Here is a 21,313-nt window from a genome sequence, read left to right on the forward strand (position 1 = left end):
AGCACGTTCCTGCTGCAATGAAATTACGAGTAACAAACTACCAGAAACAAAACAGGGCTTCACTGAGTTCACAGACCTGGGTCCTGACGCAAAAATAGCTTGTTCTGCCCTATTTCTTGAGCACCGTAATGCCCGTGCTCCAAATCTCACCACGCATGGGCGCGCGGGGCATACGAGAGCGAAGCAGTATCGATGTGGCAACGGCGAACCGCGCGCAATCCCCTTCATTACGCGTCTGGCAAACGGCGCAAAGCGGAGACGCGCCCCTTCGTGGTGACAGTCAGCCGCGAAACAGCTGAACGCCGCACTTGACATTTATCAGCCGTGTGGCGGGCTCAGGGTAGAGTGAGGGCGAAGCTTTGTCGTCACAGTGGCTGCATTCCAATACTCTAGACGTCTAACAAGACGTCTAGTGTGACGTCTAAGAACCCGTCTACATGTCCATGTGTTGGAACTTGTCTACTGCACACGCCGCCTCGTGGTATAATAATGTAACTAAAGCTTATAAACAGTTGTACTATAATTTTTCTCAAACTGAGCAATAACGATCATTAAAAACGTGTTTTCAACAAGTTTGCACATTTTTTCTGCAATCACTTTGCGCGTAAACCGGACTGGTGGATGCGCCTATCGGTCAGTCTACTTGTAGCAGACGGGGCTGCTCTCCGAAGACGACGCTAAAGAGAGATACGGTTAATCTTTTATTATTGATGCTAAACTGTACATGCTCCTCGAACGTGCTCGTCCAGACGGTCCTGTAAACATAAGAAAGGATACGAGAGACTGTAATCAATATACGCGAAATGCGATACGGCATATATACACCGCAACAGAAAAACGCACGCGTGCCATTAAACCTGCTGTCTGCCGTGCGTGGCACTCGGAGACGGCGAGAAACCTATAGACAGCAGCGAGCTTTAATCCTGCAAAGACTGAAATCAATTCGCAACATGCCGATGGGTTTTTTCTGAGACTATAGAGATAAAAAAGTATGTACGCAAAAGAGTTGATGCAACTAACTAATACAGCAACAGAACATATTTTTTTAACCGTCACGCTAGCCGTCTTAACGCCCGTCGAGGAACCCAACGACAGCGACGAGTATTAATCTCTAAAATAAAGGTGCTAATTAAGATCCGGCATCGTCAGATGCCCAATCACGTAAACAGACCTACAGCGTCCGCTGCTGTGGCAAAGCTCTCAACTGCACGATTTTCTCCTGCGTGATTCACTGCTAGGAATCGCACGTCCACGGAGATTAATTAGCCACTAGTTTGCGTACCAAATAACATAATGGAATGACTCACATTTTTCCTTTCCTATACTCCGGGTACAGTCCGACGCCTGCAAGAGCACGACTCGCTCATCAGCGTACATCAGCCATCTTTAGACAGCAAGTTAGCCTGCATCGATGTAGACTTCGACGAAGCAGTCATCTTAGACGGCTTCGTGAGAAATGGAACGCGTCCCAAGATGGCGGCTGTCCGGCTGGACGTCTAAGTAGCCATCTACTTGGGAGTATTGGAACGAAGCCTCTGAGCAGCTTCGCAGCGAGCGCCGTACGGAGGTAGCAGCGCCGCGGTGCGGCCCGCAGCCGCTCCTTGTACCGGAGCCGTGGGCCGCGTATTTTTGATCGCGGCTTTACGTGTCCACAGACTCCACACGAAGGCTTGGATTGGACTTTCCGCACGACCGGCAGCAACGAACGCCGCAGAGAAAAGTCAGCATGGCGGCGCTGCATGCGCACGTGCGGTATCCCGCGGGAGCTCGTGGTGGCGCTGTGGTGGGCACCGCTGTCTCAGTCACCACTGCAAGAGACGAGGAAGACGCTGGCACGCGGCTCCGAAGCCCGAGCCCGACGACAACGATCAGTGTTCCGTTCCATCGGGTCCGCGCAATGGCCTCATTCAACGAGAAGCTCGTCCAGGAGGTGAAGAAGCACACGCAGCTCTGGGACCAGCACTCCAGGCTGCACAAGGAGGCCGGCTACCGGGAGGCCGCCTGGATGGAAATCGCCGCCGCGCTGGCCGTGACCGGTGAGCCGCTGCATGCTGCGTTCACCGCACACACAGCCGGCCTCGCGCTCCGGTCTCGAACGCGTACGTGTCCGACGAGGTGCACTGCAACCTCGCAGCTGGCTTCGTCGCAGACACTTGGTGTGGACCGCGTCTTATACGGTGTAGCTGGCACCGTACGATGCGGAATCGGCCTCCTTTTACGTATTGCCGTGAGCCTTGAGCTTCCGTAGGCTCCTTTGGCGTGCTGATGGCACAGCTGATGGTGCCTATAGAAGGACGTGTCTTTTGGATGAGCGCGCGTTTCAGCTGTTCGCGTCATTGAGGATGCTTTGCCGGGAACGAGTGTCGTACCGATGATTGCGGGCTCATAGCCAGAGTGTCTTCGCGACTAGCTGCCGCGTAGAATTGCGTGGTCTCTGGTCCGTTGTCGACAGGCGTCCTAGTTGACGGTGCCTTAGATCCACGAGCTGCTGCATCTGGTCTGAACCTTCTGCTGCCACGTCAGGTCTGTACCTCGAAGACTGCTGGCTCTCTCGAAGCGATATTAGTATTTTGCTGCCGCGTCCAGTACTGTGCCGGAAGCCTTTCCTCTCACGACTGCCCGTCGTCGCAATTAATCAGCCGTCGGTGGCTGGGGTACTAAAAGGCCTAGGCCAGGCACGTGTCCGTGGGGGTTGGGGGGCCCGAGCAACTCCTCAATGTCAAGCACCTCCACCCTCTCCTTTCCGTTCTTGAGGCAGGGCCCTGTAAGAAGTCCTTTGGGCCCTCCCGAAAAAATTACTGGCTACGTGCCGGGCCTAGGCTACTTACTGTCAGGATAACGTAACGTTCGTTATTTTCTTTCATTTGCGTTCGGTTTTCTTACAGCTATAGATATGTGAGGCAGCACCATCTTAAAAGGCACCGATTTCGCCGTCGGCCTCCCAATATGCCATAACCAAATACCCGGTTACGGCGTTAGTGTGCTTAACACCAGAACGCAGGATCGAACCTCGGTGCGGCGGCCGCGTTTCGTTGAATATGGCAGAAATTCCCGAGCCCTCCACTACGGAACCTTTTTTCCTTCATTCTCTTAGTCCCTCCTTTAGCCTTTCCCTTACGGCGCGGTTTAGGGGTCCGCCAATATGTGAGAGAGATACTGTATCATTTCCTTTTCCCAAAAAATAATTACCCAATTTTCTCACCCGCCGCAGTGGCTCAGTGGTTAGAACGCTCATCTCCTGATCCGGAGTCCCCGAATTCGGACCCGACCGCGGCGGCTGCGTTTTTATGGAGGCAGAAGGCTAAGACGCCCGTGTGCTGTGCGTTGTCAGTGCACATTAAAGATCCCCAGGTGGTCGAAATTATTCCGAAGCCCTCCAATACAGCACCTCTTTCTTCCAGATATTGCGCCATATACTTTCCCCAAAATCTAAATATTATTATTATCAGTAGCAGTAGTAGTACTATTAATAATTTTCTCACATATCTCGGTGGACACCCGAACGGCGCCCGTAAGCGAAAGAAAATGAAATGAAATAAAAATGGTTTCAAGGAAAGGAAATTACGCCTGTATCACATATCTCGGAGTACCACTTGCCAGCCACAAAAGTAAACGAATCAGTTTTTTTTACGTTTGACTTTATTAAACCAGCCAGGTATGAAAATTCTAGAGCTTACAACTTTTTTGCGATTAGCTTCTTGTTTATGTGAGAAGTGTTAACAACTGACTACGGTTTTGTCGTGGAGGAATTTTGCGCATCGGTTGTAAATGTGTGCGGAGCTTCACTGCAGACAAGTTGCATGAGACTATACATACCCCTCACGACGATGCACTGTCATTTATACTTATACCAAGATTGACGGGGCGCTGGAAGAGCGGTTTCTGTTTTAACGAAAGCTATATACTAATCGTGGGGTGCCCCTGAACGCGACAAAGGCATGGTTGTTTTCCCCCCAAACCGCGCGTTCCCTGGCGCAGTGGAGGAGTGCCAGACCCGGTGGCGCACCCTCCGGGACACGTACCTCAAGCGCAAGAAGCGCCGGCGCGCCGGCGCCAACGGGCAGTGGAGCGTGCTGGAGCGTGATCTCGGCTTCCTCGATGACTTCCTGAGGCCGCGAACGTGAGTGTTGTGTACAGAGCGTGAAAGAAGAAAGGAGGAAATAGGTGCCGTAGTGGAGGGCTCCGGTCGAAATTATTCCGGAGCCCTTCACTACGGCACCTCTTTCTTCCTTTCTTCCTTCACTCCGTGTGTGTCTGTTGTTGCCAGTTAGAGAGAAAAGGAAAGTGCACAGGCCTGCTCAATGACTCTAGCCGAGCCACAATCGCTACCTCGTGCAGATAGTAGGGGAGTTGAAAGATGGGATAGAAAGACAGGATAGTAAAGACGCGCTAAAGACAAGGCCGATCCCGGAGGTAGTGGAATACCGGGCCAACCGATGGCGGGAGTGAAGCATCCTTCAAACTCTCCGCCACATTTCCAAAAATAAGTCCAATTGGACCCGTAACAGATACTCTACTGGGGCCGGACTTTCACTCCCTCCTTTATCCCTTCCCTTACGGCGCGGTTCAGGCGTGCAGCGATATATGAGACAGATACTGATTCATTTCTTTTCTGCCAAAACCATTTATTATCATTATTATTAATACAGGAAGACACCTGCCCGCCTTCGCGTCACAAGCACAACCTCGCGTGACTGCGACGTGGCCCAGCGGCTACTTAAGCGAGCGCCCGGTTTTGCCATGCTTTACCGTCCGCACAAAGCTGCGCGACTCGCACTAGATCGCCGCGATGCTGGGTGGCACGCAACCCACTGCGTACGGCATGTCCATTTCGCGGACACAGGGGGTCTGTGTCTGGGAAAATTAATAATAATAATTCACGAGGCGTCTCAGGCTTTTCACGAGGCGTCTCAGCACAGTGCACAGAACCGCCGTAAATGAGCATAAGCTGTGGGCGGCTGGCGGAAGGAAATTAGATTGGCCAACGGGCGAACTCGGAAGTTAGCGGTTACGGGGTAAAAGCCACTATAACACCGCACTCTGTCAGCCCGAGTTTGAGTGCCTCATACACCCTCGCTGCCACGCCTCTTTCCCTTTTCCCTCGCAGGAGGCGCTCGACGCTGAACGCGGCGGCCCCGGCCGATGTGGAAGTCAAACAGGAGCAGCCCGGCGAAGACGCCGAAACGCGCGAGGCAGCGGTGGCTGCGGCAGCAGCACCACCTCAGCCCTGGCCTCTGGCCATGCGGCCGGCTGCCGTGATGCCGGATCGCCTGGCGGCAGGGGGCGCGGCGGCGCAGGAGCTCTCCTCGGACCCCGAGGAGTTCTTCTGCCTCAGCTTGGCGGCGCACCTCAAGAGACTTGTGCCCGGCGAACGAAGCATCGCCAGGATGAAGATGCTGGAGACACTGCACAACTTGGAGTTTGGCGACAACATCGGAGAGGCCGCGCTCGGAGAACCCTAAGCAATGCACATTACGGAGGACGAGAAAGAAGCCGGCTTCAGCGAGCACCCACTCATCAGCCGGCAGAAACCTGCACCTTTTTTGTTTTTGTTTGACTAGGAATGAAAATACATTGGCTGTTGAGTTGCACGCGTATGTCTCATCACTACAGCATTTGCTTTCAACACATTACAAACCAGAATGGAGTGAAGTGAGCTACTTGGTGAGATTCGAGGACTGACAGCTGAGTGCAACCGAGAGTGCACAGTCAGTTGCCCTCAGCGAGGAATAAACAAGCTCGATACTTCGAAAGCAAGCGATTGTAAAGTATAAGTAAAGCCGAAAGTTGGGCGAGTTGGTGAACGTTCATGATTAAAATGCAGCGCAAATAAAACACGACAGACAGAAATGACGACGCAGACAAGCGCTAGTCTGCGTCAAGCTGTCTTTCGTGTTTATTTGCGCTATATTCTACGTCATGTCGAACTCTAGCTTTCGTCAGCGTGCCAAGGTAGCTCATCTCATCAGTTTTATGGCGCATCACGTCTGTTCAGACAAAGATCATGCGCTACTAAAGGTCACTGCATTAATGCGCTCAGCACGGTTAGCTGACGAAGGTCAAGCCTGTGGAAACCTGTTTCCCCCCTCCATTTCGATGCGGCCCATCTTCATCGTCGGCCGTCGGGGACGGGCAGCACGGGTTGGGCGAGGAGGGAAGTCTCCCTCATGGGGGAAAGGGAACGGGGACGGGAGCGCCACCTCGTAGGTGGCGCTCTTCGGGATCTTCGGGATCCGGCCAGCGTTACGAGCGGTTGGAGCCGCACGCTCTAGTCACCGTCCGCGGCAGGCGCACGGGGATCCGTCGTGCCTTGCCGCTGGACTTCTGGTTCCAGGCAGCGAAGCGAGTGCATCAAACGCGTGCTCTGGTCGCATTCCCCAGCAAATGCTAGGGAATTGTTTTGCCTCAAGCATGCGGCGCGCACGGGAAATCCCGGCCGCCATTGTCGGCGCATACAAATGTTCGCTGCCGATGCCTCCGAAGTCGCACCCCTGCCCCAGCCGGTAAGTCGGAAGTCCTTCTTACGTTGCCTTCTACTTCCGAGGATGCCTCGATGTTTTGTAGCTAGCTGGCCCGCTCTGAGTATTATTTGCAACTGTAATAAATAGCATATGAGTGTTAACGCGTTGTCGTCCCCTCCTTTTGTTTCCCTCGAGCACGAACCCCTCCGAGGTTAGCGAGCGGGAACGCTGCATCCGCGGAGTGGGAGTGCGGGGCGGGGTGGAAGGCTGTTCCCCCAGATATTTCCACAAGCCAGCCCGCGTAGTATTGCACGCTGGCGGGTATAGCCGTGCATCAAAGGAAGCAAAGGGAGAGCGCGACAAAGCAGCGGAAACTGGCTGTTTGGTGCGTACGAAAACAACGGGATAAAAAGATGCTGGCAGACAACGCAGGCGCTGCTACACAACTAAGAGTATGTGTAGGCACGTGCAAATACAGAAAAAGGGGGAAACAAAAGAAGGATGTTTAAAAAGTCAGCTAGAAGAAGAAGGAAAAGGCAGATCACGGAGCGGGGCACATATTAGAATAGGTACCAGCCAGCATGCGCCTGTATTGGCACCTGAAGCCGAAAATCTAATAATTGTTTTTTGGGGAAAGGAAATGGCGCAGTATCTGTCATATACCGTTGGATACCTGAACCCCGCCGTATACTGGAAGGCATAAAGGAGGGAGTGAAAGAAGAAAGGAAGAAAGAGGTGCCGTAGTGGAGGGCTCCGGAATAAATTCGACCACCTGGGATCTTTAACGTGCAGGGACGTCGCAAAGCACACGGGCGCCTTAGCGTTTTTCCTCCATAAAAACGCAGCCGCAGAAAATAATAATAATTGGTTTTGGGGGAAAGGAAATGGCGCAGTATCTGTCTCATATATCGTTGGACACCTGAACCGCGGTGTAAGGGAAGGGATAAAGAAGGGAGTGAAAGAAGAAAGGAAGAGATGCCGTAGTGGTGGGCTCCGGAATAATTTCGACCGCCTGGGGATCTTTAACGTGCACTGACATCGCACAGTATACGGGTGCCTTAGCGTTTTTCCTCCATAAAAACGCAGCCGCCGCGGTCGGGTTCGAACCCGGGTACTCCGGATCAGTAGTCGAGCGCCCTAACCACTGAGCAACCGCGGCGGGTACAGAAAAATTTAAAATTCTATTTTTGTGGTGATGGTGGTAGTAAAATCTTATTGGATGCCCTGGGGTGGGTTTTAGAGGAGAGTGGAGGGTTTCACCACTCCCTTGCCTGGGTGGTAGTCCTCATTCCGGGACAACATTGGTGGTAGCGGCGCTCCGCTCTCTTTCGACCAGAGCCCTCTGAGACTCCAGGTCCAAGACGCCGGACAAGGTCGCCTTCCAGACCTGCCTCGTTGGCTGATTTACTCTCTTTATCTGCGGATTTTTCAGGCAGGCCCATACCATATGATATGCGTCTCCCCACATCTCACAAAATTTACAGTACACCGAAAAAGTTGGGCTATGTGTTTTAGAATCGCACGGCTTAGAAACGACCCCGTTTGCAGCCATCTGCGGTGTCGTTCCTCAGCTCTATCCAGGCCCTGGCGGGCTCTGGGAACGTCTGCCTACTGAGGCGCAGATGTGTTGTAATGCCTGCATATGTGGTAAGCGGATTCGGTACAGGAGTCCCGACAGAGTCTGGGAATGGCGCAGTGTGTCTCACATATCGGCGGGCACCTTAACAGCGCCGTAAGGGAAAGGATAAAGGAGGAACTGAGAGAAGGGAAGGAAGAGAGTGCTGCCGTAGTGGAGGACATCGGAATAATTTCGACCAGCTGGGGATCTTTAACGTGCGCTGACAGCACGATGCAATGTCAGATTTCGAAGGGCGGAAAAATGTCTTACAACAATATTACGAATTTCCATTTTTATCGAAATAACTCGTGGCTGCTCTACACATCATTAAATCTGGCTTTAACTGTGTAATTCCTTCGCAATAAATTCAACTAGCAATCTATATGTCAAAACTGGCGCGTCCACATCCCGCTACGGACGTTACGGTTGTTCGTTTACGCGAGCATTACTGAGCAGCGAGAATGAAACCATCAACCACGGAAGAGCGCGCAGGGACGGACAGACGTTGCAACGACGCGTTCAAAGTACCGCTTCCCAGTACGTCCCCTAAGCCCACTGTCCCCTAGCTGTTGCGGTGGCTTAGTGGTCATCGTGTTCGGTTGCTGCCCCGAAAGACGCGGGTTCGATCCCGGCCGCGGCGGTCGTTTTTAGATGGAGGCAAACTTTTCGAGGCCCGTGTACTGTGCATTGTCAGTGCACGTTAAAGGACCCCAGGTGGTCGAAATCTCCGGAGCCCTTCACTACGGCGTCTCTCAAAGCCTGAGTCATTTTGGAACGTTAAACTCACGTAAACGATAAAGTATAGCTGCGGTCAAAAATACGCGGCCCGCGGCTACGGCGCAAGGAGCGGCTGCGGGGCCGCACCGCGGCGCTGCTACCTGCGTCGGGCGCTCGCAGCGAGGGTCCACAGAGTGACGACAAAGCTTCGCCCTCACTCTCCCCTCAGCACGCCACACGGCTCATGAATGTCAAGTGCAGCGTTCAGCCGTTTCGCGGCTGACGGTCAGTACGAAAGAGGGCTCTGCAATGCGTGCTGCGTGTGACTTTCAGCGCCTACTCGAATATCTCGTCTTCGTTATGCACAGATCGGCTACGGCAGGCGTGCGTTCGGCAGTTCGACTAAGTGCGTCTGCCTGCGAAGCGTCCGAGTTCGGTTCGCATTCCATAGTTACGCGCGCCTCGCGTCCGTATACGCCGCGCTCCAGTGCCCGGCGCTTGGTCAAGTTAACCCTAATTACTAGCTGGAGCTCTCTGCTTTAAAATCATTGATTTAAAGCTAAAAAAAATCAAAGCACGTTTCTGCTGCAACGAAATTACGAGTAACAAACTACCAGAAACAAAACAGGGCTTCACCGAGTTCACAGACCTGGGTCCTGACGCAAAAATAGCTTGTTCTGCCCTATTTCTTGAGCACCGTAATGCCCGTGCTCCAAGGCTCACCACGCATGGGCGCGCGGGACATACGAGAGCGAAGCAGTATCGAGGTGGCAGCGGCGAACCGCGCGCAATCCCCTTCATTACGCGTCTGGCAAACGGCGCAAAGCGGAGACGCGCCCCTTTATACTGACAGTCAGCCGCGAAACAGCCGAACGCCGCACTTGACATTTATCAGCCGTGTGGCGTGCTCAGGGGAGAGTGAGGGCGAAGCTTTGTCGTCACAGTGGCTGCGTTCCAATACTCTGGACGCCTAACAAGACGTCTAGTGTGACGTCTAAGAATCCGTCTGCATGCCCATGTATTGGAACTTGTCTACTGCTCACGCCGCCTCGCGGCATAATAATAGAACTAAAGCTTATAAACAGCTGTACTATATTTTTTTTCAAACTGAGCAATAACGATCATTAAAAACGTGTTTTCAACAAGTTTGCACATTTTTTCTGCAATCACTTTGCGCGTAAACCGGACTGGTGGATGCGCCTATCGGTCAGTCTACTTGTAGCAGACGGGACCGCTCTCCGAAGACGAGGCTAAAGAGAAATACGATTATTCTTTCATTATTGATGCTAAACTGGCAAGCTCAGCAATCTTTCAGATGCCGTAAATGCAACTTTCACGTGTGACTGCTGGCCGACGTTCTATTTACAGCATCTCACATACACGTTCTTATAATTCTTTCAGGGACCTGTCAATCAGTTCATTCAAATTCGCCGCTTGGTTATAGTCAAATTTAAATCAGGCGGTTGCAGACGGCTTGCACCTCTACTATTTCTATCTCACCTTCCTCCCGTTATGTGATACAGATAATGTATCGGACGCACGCGCTAATCGAAGATCCGCCCCCCCCCCTCCCCCGGTACATTCCCCGTGAAAAATATACAGTCCAAGGAGTACGCTTCAAAGCTGTTTAGGGGACTCCCTCCTCATACACCAAATGTTTCAGGGAGGGTTTAAAAAATGTTCAAAAATAGGCTTTTTGTTTGGTAAAGGTATGGCTTCTGCGGCCTAGTATTGTGATGCTGCGTAGGACGACATCTCGATGAAGACTCGTGCCTCGCACCCCCCCCCCCCCACCCAGGCCATCGCCAAGCTGCAAAAAAGTGTATATATATATATATATATATATATATATATATATATATATATAGAGAGAGAGAGAGAGAGAGAGAGAGACTCTGAGTACTTGACCCGAACAGAATCACCTGGCATAAAAAGCTGACGGGCAGCATGCCTGTGATCATAGTTTTGCCGCTATACTCCCTGAAAGCTGCGTCTTTGTCCTGCGCTTCTTTCAGATTGGGCGTCTTGGCTGTCTACTCCTTTGGTTGTAGAGGCAAGGTAGTGCGGAGCCGCCGCCTCTTGAGTAGCTCTGCTGTCGTTTTGCGTAGGGGTCCTGGCGTGTCCCTGTACTCTAGCAAAGAGAGATGTAGGTCACCAGAATTTTGCAACAGCTCTTTGACGGTTTTCACCATTCTTTGTACCTACCCGTTTGCCTGCTGGTACCTAGGGCCACACGTCACACTTATGAATCCATCAACCTGCGCGAACTGTTTGAACTCCTGGCCTCCAAATAGACCTACGTTATCTGATACCAGCGTTTCCGGTATGCCGTGCGCAGAAAACACTGCTTTTATATGATAAATACCTTCAGTGCTGCTAGGAGGTCAGCGGACACAATACCGGAAATGAAGAAAAGTAATCCACCATGAGCAAGTAGTCACAGAATTTCACATGGCAGATATCCGCTACCCGCCGCGGTGGCTCAGTGGTTAGGGCGCTCGACTACTGATCCGGAGTTCCCGGGTTCGAACCCGACCGCAGCGGCTGCGTTTTTATGGAGGATAAACACTAAGGCGTTCGTGTGCTGTGCGATGTCAGTGCACGTTAAAGATCCCCAGGTGGTCGAAATTATTCCGGAGCCCTCCACTACGGCACCTCCTTCTTCATTTCTTAACTCCCTCCCTTACCCCTTCCCTTACGGCGCAGTTCAGTTGTCCAACGATATATGGGACAGATACTGCGCCATTTTCCTTTCCACAAAAACCAATTATTATTATTATTAGATATCCGCTGCAACCCTTTAGCATTGCCGAAAAGGCGTCTCGGTCGGAATCATCGGCTCGCAAGGCTGGAGGCGAAATTGGGAACACGCGTGGCAGTTGGCATTGAATACCGCAAGTTGAGAGCTTAGGTCTGGTCTGGAGAGTGCATCAGCTATTTACAGATTTTTGCCCGGGACATATTGCACCTCGAAACTAATCTCCATTAGCCGCATTCTGAACCTTGGAATGAGAGGTGGATCCAGATAAAGTGGAGTCTTTCCTAGCAAAGAAACCAACGGTTCGTGATGCGCTTCTAGAGTAATGTGCAGTCCACGCACATAGCTTTCGAGGCGTTTTGCGGATCATGTTATAGCTAACGTCACCTTTTCAGTTTGCGCATAGCGCATCTCAGTTTCTCTCATTGACCTTGACATAAAAACATCCGGCCGATTTTTTTTTACTCGGCTGAAGCGCTGCGCAGACCCACTCAGTGCCCTCTTGCTGCAGTTGACCCAAAGGTGTCGTTTGTTCAGCCAACTCTGAAATGAATGGTGAGTAATGATTAACAAGATCTAAAAATCTGCTCATTTCTGCAAACGTTCGATGGCGGCTTTAAATGTTTAGTTGCGCGAAACTTCGTTGTATCCGGGCGTATGCAATATTGGCTCACGCGGCACACCAGCACAAAGCTCTTTTACACTAAACTTGATATTTTTTTTCGTTTAGGGTCATGCCGCTTAAGGCCAAGCGTTCCAAGACGCGAAACAACCGTTCGTCGTGTTCCTTATGAGTACTGCCAAAGATTACCATTTGAAAATTTGTGTATGGGAGCCGACTGGTTTGTACTGGTTCTGCTGGAACCAGCAGGAAACCTCCTGGTTTCCTGTTTGTTGTTCCGGTTTCAGCCCGGTGCTTATACTTGTTTTCTGCTGGTCGTTCTGATTCCAGTATAAGGATTTTATGTTGTTCTGTTCGGCGAGCTGTTTTTTTTTGTTAATAATATATCCTTCACCTAACACAACTTTACAGCTATAGTAGAATACAACTTAAAAAAAACAGCAGGTGCGAACACTGGGCCATGATCCGCAGCGTACTGTATTACTCCGCTGGCCCATCGCTATAGTAAACGAAATAAACATTTTAATGTTTGACTATATTAAACAAGCAAGGCATTAAAATTGTAACTCCAATAATTTTTTTCTTGCAATTAGTTTGTTGCTTAGGGAACAAGAAAAGTTTTAACAACGGTCTACTTTTTTGTCGTGGAGGAAATCTGTGCGGCGGTGGTGAATTTGGGCGGCACTTCACTGCAGACTTAAGTAATATCAGAATATAAACCTATTCGACTAGGAGCGTGAGAAATTGAATAAAAAGTCAGAAATTTAATGAGATAACTTTGCCTATTAACTATTCACCACTAACACCTGTGGGACACCCATCTTGGCGGTATATATAAGCAAGAACCCATGTGGTATTAGAATGTGAGCACAAGTCACACATGGAAGTTGTATGTATATTTTAGGGCTTTAGTGTTGCTAGTTGCTGCTTTTCAAGACGGGGTTTGAAGCTGTACTTGAGTTCCTACTACGGGCAGGTTTGCATGGTCCTGCAGGATGAGTTTACCAATTTACTGCAGGTTTCAAGTGTTTTGTTTGCGTGCTTAGTGTTTAGGAAGTTAAAATTTGTTTATAATGGTTCAGAAATGTTCAAAAATTAAAAGATATATCCTACGAATGATTTATCTAAACTGAATTAAATGTAATGTTTCGATGCTATATGGACGGTAATGTCTCCAACACCTACTGATTCCATAGCCTACTGGTTCCATCAGCTGCTTGTTCCAGTAGCTGCTGGGAATGTGCTAATAAACCAGTACTACTGGAACCAGTAGGATTTTAGCAGCAAACCAGCAGAAAATTTTCACTTGGGTAAGGACATCGTTTGTGAAAGGGAAGATAAAATGGTTTTCTGAGAATTGCCGGCTATTCAAGAATTCGAATTATGAAGCTTCTAGGTAAAGCCACGGCCGGTCTCGAGGGGGGCGCGCGCGCTCTTTCATACGGCCTTCGCATTCGCCGCGGAAGCAATGCGAATTTTTCTCCGAGAGTTACGCCGCCCGCCGCCGCTAGAGGCGCGACGGCCCTACCGCTGGCTCCACGCCTGCATCTGCGGCGGCGAATGGTTTTTGCCTGGTTTCGCGCTGCAGCCCGTTGGTTCACGGTGGGCGCAGCACCGAAATAAAAGAAAGCAAAATGCAGGTGCTTAAGCTGCGTATCTTCAATACAGTCCACTTGTGCACAGATTCTTCGTCACAAACTTTGCTCGATGAAAACATTTAAAATAAGGAATCACTCTCACATTTCCCACAACTATGTCAGGCATTTGTGGTTTTAAATACAGAAGGAAATACTCTGATCACTTCCTCGTGTATATCTCATGGTCCCTGATTAAATTACAAGTTAATGCTAAGGGGAAAAGAATGAAATCTTGGAGAAGGGAAGTGTTGCGCTCGTCCCATAAAAATGTACTATATCGAGGAAAATATTCTCTACGAGCGTGAGTCGTAAATCCGAGAGCGCCGTAGCTGGTGGCTTGAGACGATACTTGTGAAGTTGAAAGTCAGGCTCATGTACACCAACGTTGAGCTGTCAGATAAACTGATTGCTGGGAGATGTATATAGTACTCGATTTGGCCGATATCGCTTTTCGCACGTCCTGAATGTACTTATTTTCACCCTCATATACGTCACAACTTCCTTGAACGAGAGGCCTGTATCGATAGCTCAAAAGAATGCTAATTACTAATGTGCGAGCAAGTCTCAAGAAGAACTGTATTGCACTGTTCCGTGCTCGAAGCCAATGGCACGCGGCGTTTTGGCTTTTGTTGTAAAACGAGAGGCCACAAGATTTCTTTGGAATGACTGTAGCTGCGCACAAGTCTCTCTTTATGTTCAAAATTGTAAGCGCATTAGGCGTCTAATGTTTCAAGTTCCTTGTCACCTTTAAATTTTGTTTTATCGCCGCGCCGCCTGTTTGAGGACACGAGTTCGCCCAATAACCAATTTTCGACTTGAACGCAAGATTCCTTGTCGTCATTCTGGCCTGACTAACGCTACCAGAACGTAGCAGAAGCAACCAGTACAAGCTGCGTATGCTGCCACAGATATTGACACGTACTGAGTATATCAATTTCAGAGAGTATGTATGTCCAGTGATTGACTTCATTTACCATAAAGAGCGCCATTTTTTGTTGCCCACGTATATTCAAACTGCGGCGTGTCCTTAAGCTGCCTAAAAAAATTGGTTTAAATATCTTTGCGAAAGATCTCAGATTATGCAGTTGAATGCCCAGTGCACTTTATTCTCTTATTTTCGGGGACTTTTATTAAGATGTAAGCATCGCAAATGTTAATTTTTATTTCCTTACATTGTAAGCTAAGTAACCTGGTATAAAGCGCATTGCTGTGAGTTTTAGTGGAGCTCCGTTAGGTTGCTGAAAACTTCTTTTTGGGGTGCTACTTTGTTTCCTGAATGACGTGAGGAAAGTTCGTGCACTCGGGAGTTTTATCGAAAGCGATGACGAGGCTACAAAAATGCCGGAGAATATGCAAATCTTTTATAATCATCGCCTCTCAGATAAGTCTGTTCACTCGTAAAGGCCGATTTTATTGACAGAACGCAGTTCCGAACTAATTTTGCTTTGCTGGCAGTTAGTTCATTCTTGCAGTTACTGTCAACTACTGACTTAATTTTTGCGCCAAACTTCAAAATGCTGTTCCAAGAGGAGGTCTTGGACATCGCGTGTGTGCAACGTGCTCTGCTCCTGCGGCCCAGGGTTGGGTTCCGTCTATACCCGTTCCTTTCGCAAATGGCATGATGCGCTTTCCTGGGGAGCACCATGAATTCTTGCTAACGCCGCTGTTGTGCAAAATTAAAGCAGCTGCACTTGAAATTTCAGGAGCTATCAGTACGCTGCAGAATCTTTTACTCTTTGAAACTTGCCATCCAAGTATTACATGCCGCAAATCATACTACACGCTCATAAAGAACCTGCAGGAAGACGAACTATGTAAGCCGATAGCCTTGCTTTTTAGCCAAATATAAGGGTAGAACGTGTTGACGTCCGTGCTCGAAGCAATGCGTTCGACCATACACAGTCGGGCTAAAGGAGAGAGCGCGCAATCGTTAATCCGTTGTTTCAAATTTCTCCCGTGGCAAAAGGGCTGACTACGCGGCCTTTGCGTAAAGAGGTAAAAATATAAAGGCTTGACGGTTACCACTGACGCAGGCCGAACTGGGAGCTAGCGCGCGTTATTCTCCTTCCTTGTGAACGGCAGTCGCAGTGGCGGAGCGGTGGGGCAGTGGCGACCCCACCGAGGTGCGGCGGGAGGCGGAAACAGACCCCATTGCGAAGGCCGTAAGGAGAAGCGCGCGCTCCCCTCGAGACCGGCCGTGGTAAAGCATACGAAGTAGTTTTGCGCTAGCATTTAAAATTGTGACGTACTGACCAATTAAAGCCTCAACTACGGTGAACTATCATCTAGTTCATTCTAACCTAGATGGTGCTCAGGCTTCTCCTTTGTGCGATGAAGGCGCGCGGGGAAACTCATGGTGACGTCATTGCTGGAGAAACCAGATGTGCGCTGCATTTGTCTGCATGATGCCCTGCGTCTTCCCATGCACAACGCTTCGTGAGCTTCAACTTCGACGGCATTCGTTTTCTTCCTTGAAACAACCGTTTCTTCGCTGGGAACATATTGCCGCTATACGTGACGTGACCACTGCGGCCTCTGCCTGTCGCTGTGCACGGCAGAGAAGTCTGAACACTGACGCCACTTTAGTCGGCGGTTACGCTCCGTTTCAAATGCTGGCGGAAAAAGATTTCGCATGCTTTACCTACAAGTTCCAAACATTCGGCTGGTTAAAACTCATCGAATTCTTAAACCTCTTCACTTGCCCTTTAAGTTCATGACCCCCGGAATTCCATCAAGAATATCACACATTTGTCTTTGAAAATACTCCGGAGCCAAAGTTACGCCAAATGGCAGCCTCTCACAGCAATAACGGCCAAAAAGAGTATTGAATGTTGTGAGCAGTTCACAGTTCCTTGCTAACCTCACTTGGTTGAAACCAGAGTTCGCGTCGAGTTCGGAAAAATAAACTGACTGCACCAGTGAGCAACCAGCCTGTCCCAGCATCGCATCCATTCGATAAGCTTCGGGCAACTTTGCGTCTCGTAGTCCAACTACGAAACGGTCGATCAAGAATAATCCGCTTTTTTATCTCCCCGTAGTCACATCTATCGGCCAGCGTATGTAACAACATGTTCGCCTGGATCTTGGTGGCGGCGATGGAAGCACCCGCTTTCGTAGGCCAAGTTTCGTGTGGCGACAAAATCGGTATCGAACTGCTTCTTCACAACATCGTATTTCTTCGAGTCTTCCTTGCACAAGATGAAAGTCTTGAAAATGCTGCGTGCCTGTCGTCCCATCGTGTACAGCAACGTACGCACCTGAGCCTCTTGAGCTCGCTCATAAAGTCCTGAGGCAAATCGGTAGTAATCGAATTCTTGTATCCACGCCGGCCATTCGGACGTCTTGTTAAAGATGAAGCTCGCTGGTGGCTGCAATAAAAAAGCTTTGAAGAAACATTCGTTTCCTGTGACATTTTTCATTGCTGCTATCCGGCTGGTATACAATGATGCTGGCGGCCGGCAACAGGCAGCGATATCTACAGTGGGTACACTATATTTTGGACAGCGACTTCCGACACAATGTGGTTTCTTGCTGGATGACACCTCGATAATGACTCCTGCGTCCCTCTCCCTCCTGGCGAACGCCAAATGATAAAACACCCCGCTTTATTTTCACGACAAGTATATACGCAGACACGGAGTACGTCACGCACCTGCCGAGCACCACATGAGTACACGTGCACATGAGGAGCGGTATTGCCACAAGTATTACGAGGGTTGGCGGACAACAAAAAACCATTGAATCGTTTTAAGTACTAAGCTGCTTAACTAAGGTAAATAATTTTCTTTTTAACTAGTAGAGATATGCACCTAGTTAGGATTAGAGATATGTAGCTGCTCGTTAGTCTAGCCATTCATTTTTTTTAGAATTTCGAAAACGCGATTATTCTCTGCGCTATGGCTCAACAAAATTTGGCTACATCCTGCCAAAGTACATGCGCTTTCTGAAAGCATGCAGGCAAAGCCACCTTTCCTTTGCAGGTGATGGGTTAAAAACGCCAAATGTTTCCTGCAATAGCGCCAAGGATAATTGCGTTTTTGAAATTCTAAAAACTGGCATGGCTATACTAACGAACTGCTACAAGTCTCTAATCGAAACTAGGCGCGTAACTCTATAACTTAAAAAGATAATTATTAAAAATTATTTAGACACCTTACTACTTAAGATGTTTCACCGGTTTTCTGATATCCTGCAACATTGGGAATAGTACGCCGGAAAACCCAATTTTTACTCCAAAATGCCTATTTTTGGAAATTTTTGTCTTCCCTGAAATACCTGGTAGAAGTATAAAGTTTGGGAGAATTGTGGACGCAAAGCCATTCCTAGGTTACGGTCGCTGAGGATTCATAACGAAGCATAATGCAGGCCTCACAAGCAAACTCCTTGCGAGTGTAGCTCAAAGCGCGATTGAGTGTTCACTAACCCAAGAACCAACTGCGGTTTTAGAGGGAATATAGCACAGTTATTTAACAGTTATCTCACCAACCGCGAACAGCAGGTTGTAATGAATAACTTGATCTCTAAACCGCAGGCCGTGCTGGCTTGGGTGCCACAGGGCTCAGTACTGGGACCGAACTTTTTTCGCTATACGTAAATGACTTTCCGTCAACCTTAAAATATTCCCAACCATTATTGTACGCTGATGACACAGCGTTAGTATTTATAGGAGACTCAATAGGAGAACTAAACAGCATAGTAAACAAAGACCTAGTTACGGTCTTAAAGTGGTTTACTACCAACCAGCTAACTGTTAATACCCAGAAAACAAAATACACTGTCCTCAGCTCAAGGGGAAAAAATTTAAACTACAACGAAATCACCTGGCATGTAAACAATTAGCCGATACAAAATGTAACAAGTTTTAAGTACCTTGGTGCGCATTTTGATTCTGACATGCACTGGAGAAATCACACAAAAAAAGTTTGTTGAAAACTTGCATATGGATGTCACATTCTCTTGAAAGCGCGAGGATGTTTTGATTACTTGATTCTACGCATACTATCTTTTGCTTTTATACATAGTTAAGTTACTACATAGAATCTTGGAGCAACACATACCCCACATATCTGGAACCCACAGTCCAACTACAAAAGAGAGCCCTAAGAATCATCACATATTTCAAAAACAGTTGCCCTAGCAAGCCACTTTTTCAGAGAGCCCATATTTTACCTCTACAATCAAATTGTACGTTAAAAACTGCACAGAAAATAGATAAAATACTGCAATCCAATAAGTCGTGTCACCAAAGTATTTTTATAACTACCAACAAGGACACTAGAGCGGCAAGTTCAAATCCGTTTAACTTGTAAATATGTCGCAATACATATGAGAAAAGGATGATTGAGTTCAACGGTGTACTAATATAGAATGGCGAACTTGTCACTCCGTGTTTTACTTGACACCTGAGCAGAAACGGAGAGCTGCTCAGCTATTACGACGCAGGCTATTTCCAGTGCCAATTTCCACGCAGCCAACAAGATGATAAACATTCTGTCGCAGGGGAATCCTTGTGTCACACGGAATGCGCGTGAAGGGTATATGTACGCGTAGTGCACATCGCCCAGTGGCCTGTCCCAAAGGGCGCGGCTGCTTGCGCTCCGCGGAGATAAAGTCTCGGATTAGCCGCCATACTTTATCAGTACATTCACTTGAACGCGAGGCTTCAGGAAAGCCACATCTTACCGTTTGAAGTGGCGGGCATGTGTTGTTTGACACATCAGTTGATTTCATACTCTTCCATTGTAGAGCCAGTCTTTTTTTCTCCTCTGAAAAAATTTCATGCTCCGCCTGGTTTTATTGACATGGTCGTGTTGTTTTCGAAAATTCCGTGGATGTGGGATCAATGTATTGATTTGTACAAGAATAAAGCAGGTCGCAAAAAAGAAAACACACACAGAATAGAGTTTCTTATGACACCTGATTTAGTTAGTGATAACAGCTTAAACATCACACATATACGAATAAGACGCAGCCATGAACTTTTCGTTGCCAGGGCAGCATGTGAGACGCAAAAATGCAAAACTGTTTATGGAAAGTAGTTTATAGCTTCCGACTTGATGCTCGGTGATGTTTGACGAAAGTAAGGGACTGCAGATATCGGTAGTTTTCCTTTCGAAGTGAGGCTACGGACGACGGAAAGAACGGAATGAACTGGAGCGACAGGTCAACAATACGAAGATCCGATTTAGACTACGGTATTAAATGAAGTGCGATAACGGGACCACGACAACTTCGCCTGGTCATAAAAAAATTTCACGACTACAGGAGTGACGAATCAAATCTTTGTTATTTTATTCTTTGGATTCCTAAAGTGAATCCACACCCCACACCAATCATATGTCGAATTATACGTGTTTTTCCTAGAAACACCTAAAAACAATTAACCTACGTTAAATTTCACGCAGCTGTGCTGACCATGCACATCACCGTGGCGCAGCTCGTCGACGGACAGTGCCGAGTGGTCCTGCACCTGTACAGCACCATGCAACACCAGAAGAGCTACGCGCCGACCGCTGCCTGGCATGTCATGAAGAGCCGAAAGACTGCGGCTGGAAGTTCAGGTGTAGCTCGGGAGGTGCTTTCGCGGACCCCAGCGTCGGCGTCGCAGGTCCGGATGACGAGGGCACGACGAGCTGCGCAAACGAAGAGAGCTCTTGAGCATCAGCTGGCTAACGTGGACTGACGCACTGGACAGGGGTCTCTTCATTTTGCGTATTCGACAGTATACATGCGTCGACGTGCTATCTTGCGAGCTGATATACTCGGCGACTTGGTGACTGCTGATAGGGGTTTTATTCGTTCCCTTCGTTGTTTATGTTGAGGTTATATGCATGGCATTCCTGCAATCAATCCAGGGCATGTTTTAGAGAAATGACAAGTGAACGTGGTGTGTGCGAATAGTTCTTTCAAAATATAATCGAATACGAATCATATAGGAATTCAAATAGAATACGAATGAAATCTTTCACGAATGTCCGGTACTTGCGTGAAAACTCGTGCGAAACCAATTATTGTGTGTCAAAGCGAAGCGCTAGCGGTGGCGCTGCCGTACCGCGCTGTAACTTTAGAGTTTTATAAATATACCTGTCAAAGTACGCGGCACTCATCTCTACAAAGGAGTACGTGTCATGAAGTCAGCGTAATAGATATGTGACCATCACCGTCCTGTGTATGAAAAAATTCAGTTTGCTACTGTTTACGACAGGGAATAAACAAATGCCACATCTCACTGCATGAGAAGGGCGAGAACGACGTGTTAGTCATGGAATGCCAGACCTAAGGCAGGGCTTACAAACTCTGCCCGCGACATGCCGCATCGCTCAACCTTCGAGGCCACGTATGAATTGTCATGAACGAAGCCCACCTGAAGAGACCGCGTCGAGCCGCCAAAACTTCCCACCCCGAGCATATCGACTGCGGCAGCATGCTGTGCAGCGCCGGAGTGCACCCTGTTGTGGAAACAATCCACGTCCAGCCTTCACCGACGTTAGCGTCTGTTAT

The 21,313-nt window shown here is 48.8% G+C and overlaps 1 protein-coding gene across 1 annotated transcript; it reads left to right on the top strand.

Moving 5' to 3' along the window:
- The first annotated feature begins 1,681 nt into the window (after window positions 1–1,681).
- Window positions 1,682–5,591, top strand: LOC144100599 (uncharacterized). Its single transcript, XM_077633494.1, has 3 exons — window positions 1,682–2,036; window positions 3,979–4,120; window positions 5,108–5,591. Exons 1-3 carry the CDS (start codon window positions 1,727–1,729, stop codon window positions 5,460–5,462), a joined length of 807 nt encoding a protein of 268 aa, XP_077489620.1. The 5' UTR covers window positions 1,682–1,726; the 3' UTR covers window positions 5,463–5,591.
- The last annotated feature ends 15,722 nt before the right edge of the window (window positions 5,592–21,313 follow it).

This window comes from Amblyomma americanum, chromosome 1 (assembly GCF_052857255.1).
Source record: "Amblyomma americanum isolate KBUSLIRL-KWMA chromosome 1, ASM5285725v1, whole genome shotgun sequence".
In the NCBI taxonomy this organism is placed as follows: Eukaryota; Metazoa; Arthropoda; class Arachnida; order Ixodida; family Ixodidae; genus Amblyomma; species Amblyomma americanum.

Excerpts from the sequence above, each read along its gene's own strand:
- LOC144100599 (XM_077633494.1), top strand. The coding sequence starts at position 1,727 with ATGGCGGCGCTGCATGCGCACGTGCGGTATCCCGCGGGAGCTCGTGGT. Across the intron at positions 2,037-3,978 it reads CGCCGCGCTGGCCGTGACCG|TGGAGGAGTGCCAGACCCGG; the intron begins GTGAGCCGCTGC and ends TCCCTGGCGCAG. Across the intron at positions 4,121-5,107 it reads GACTTCCTGAGGCCGCGAAC|GAGGCGCTCGACGCTGAACG; the intron begins GTGAGTGTTGTG and ends TTTCCCTCGCAG.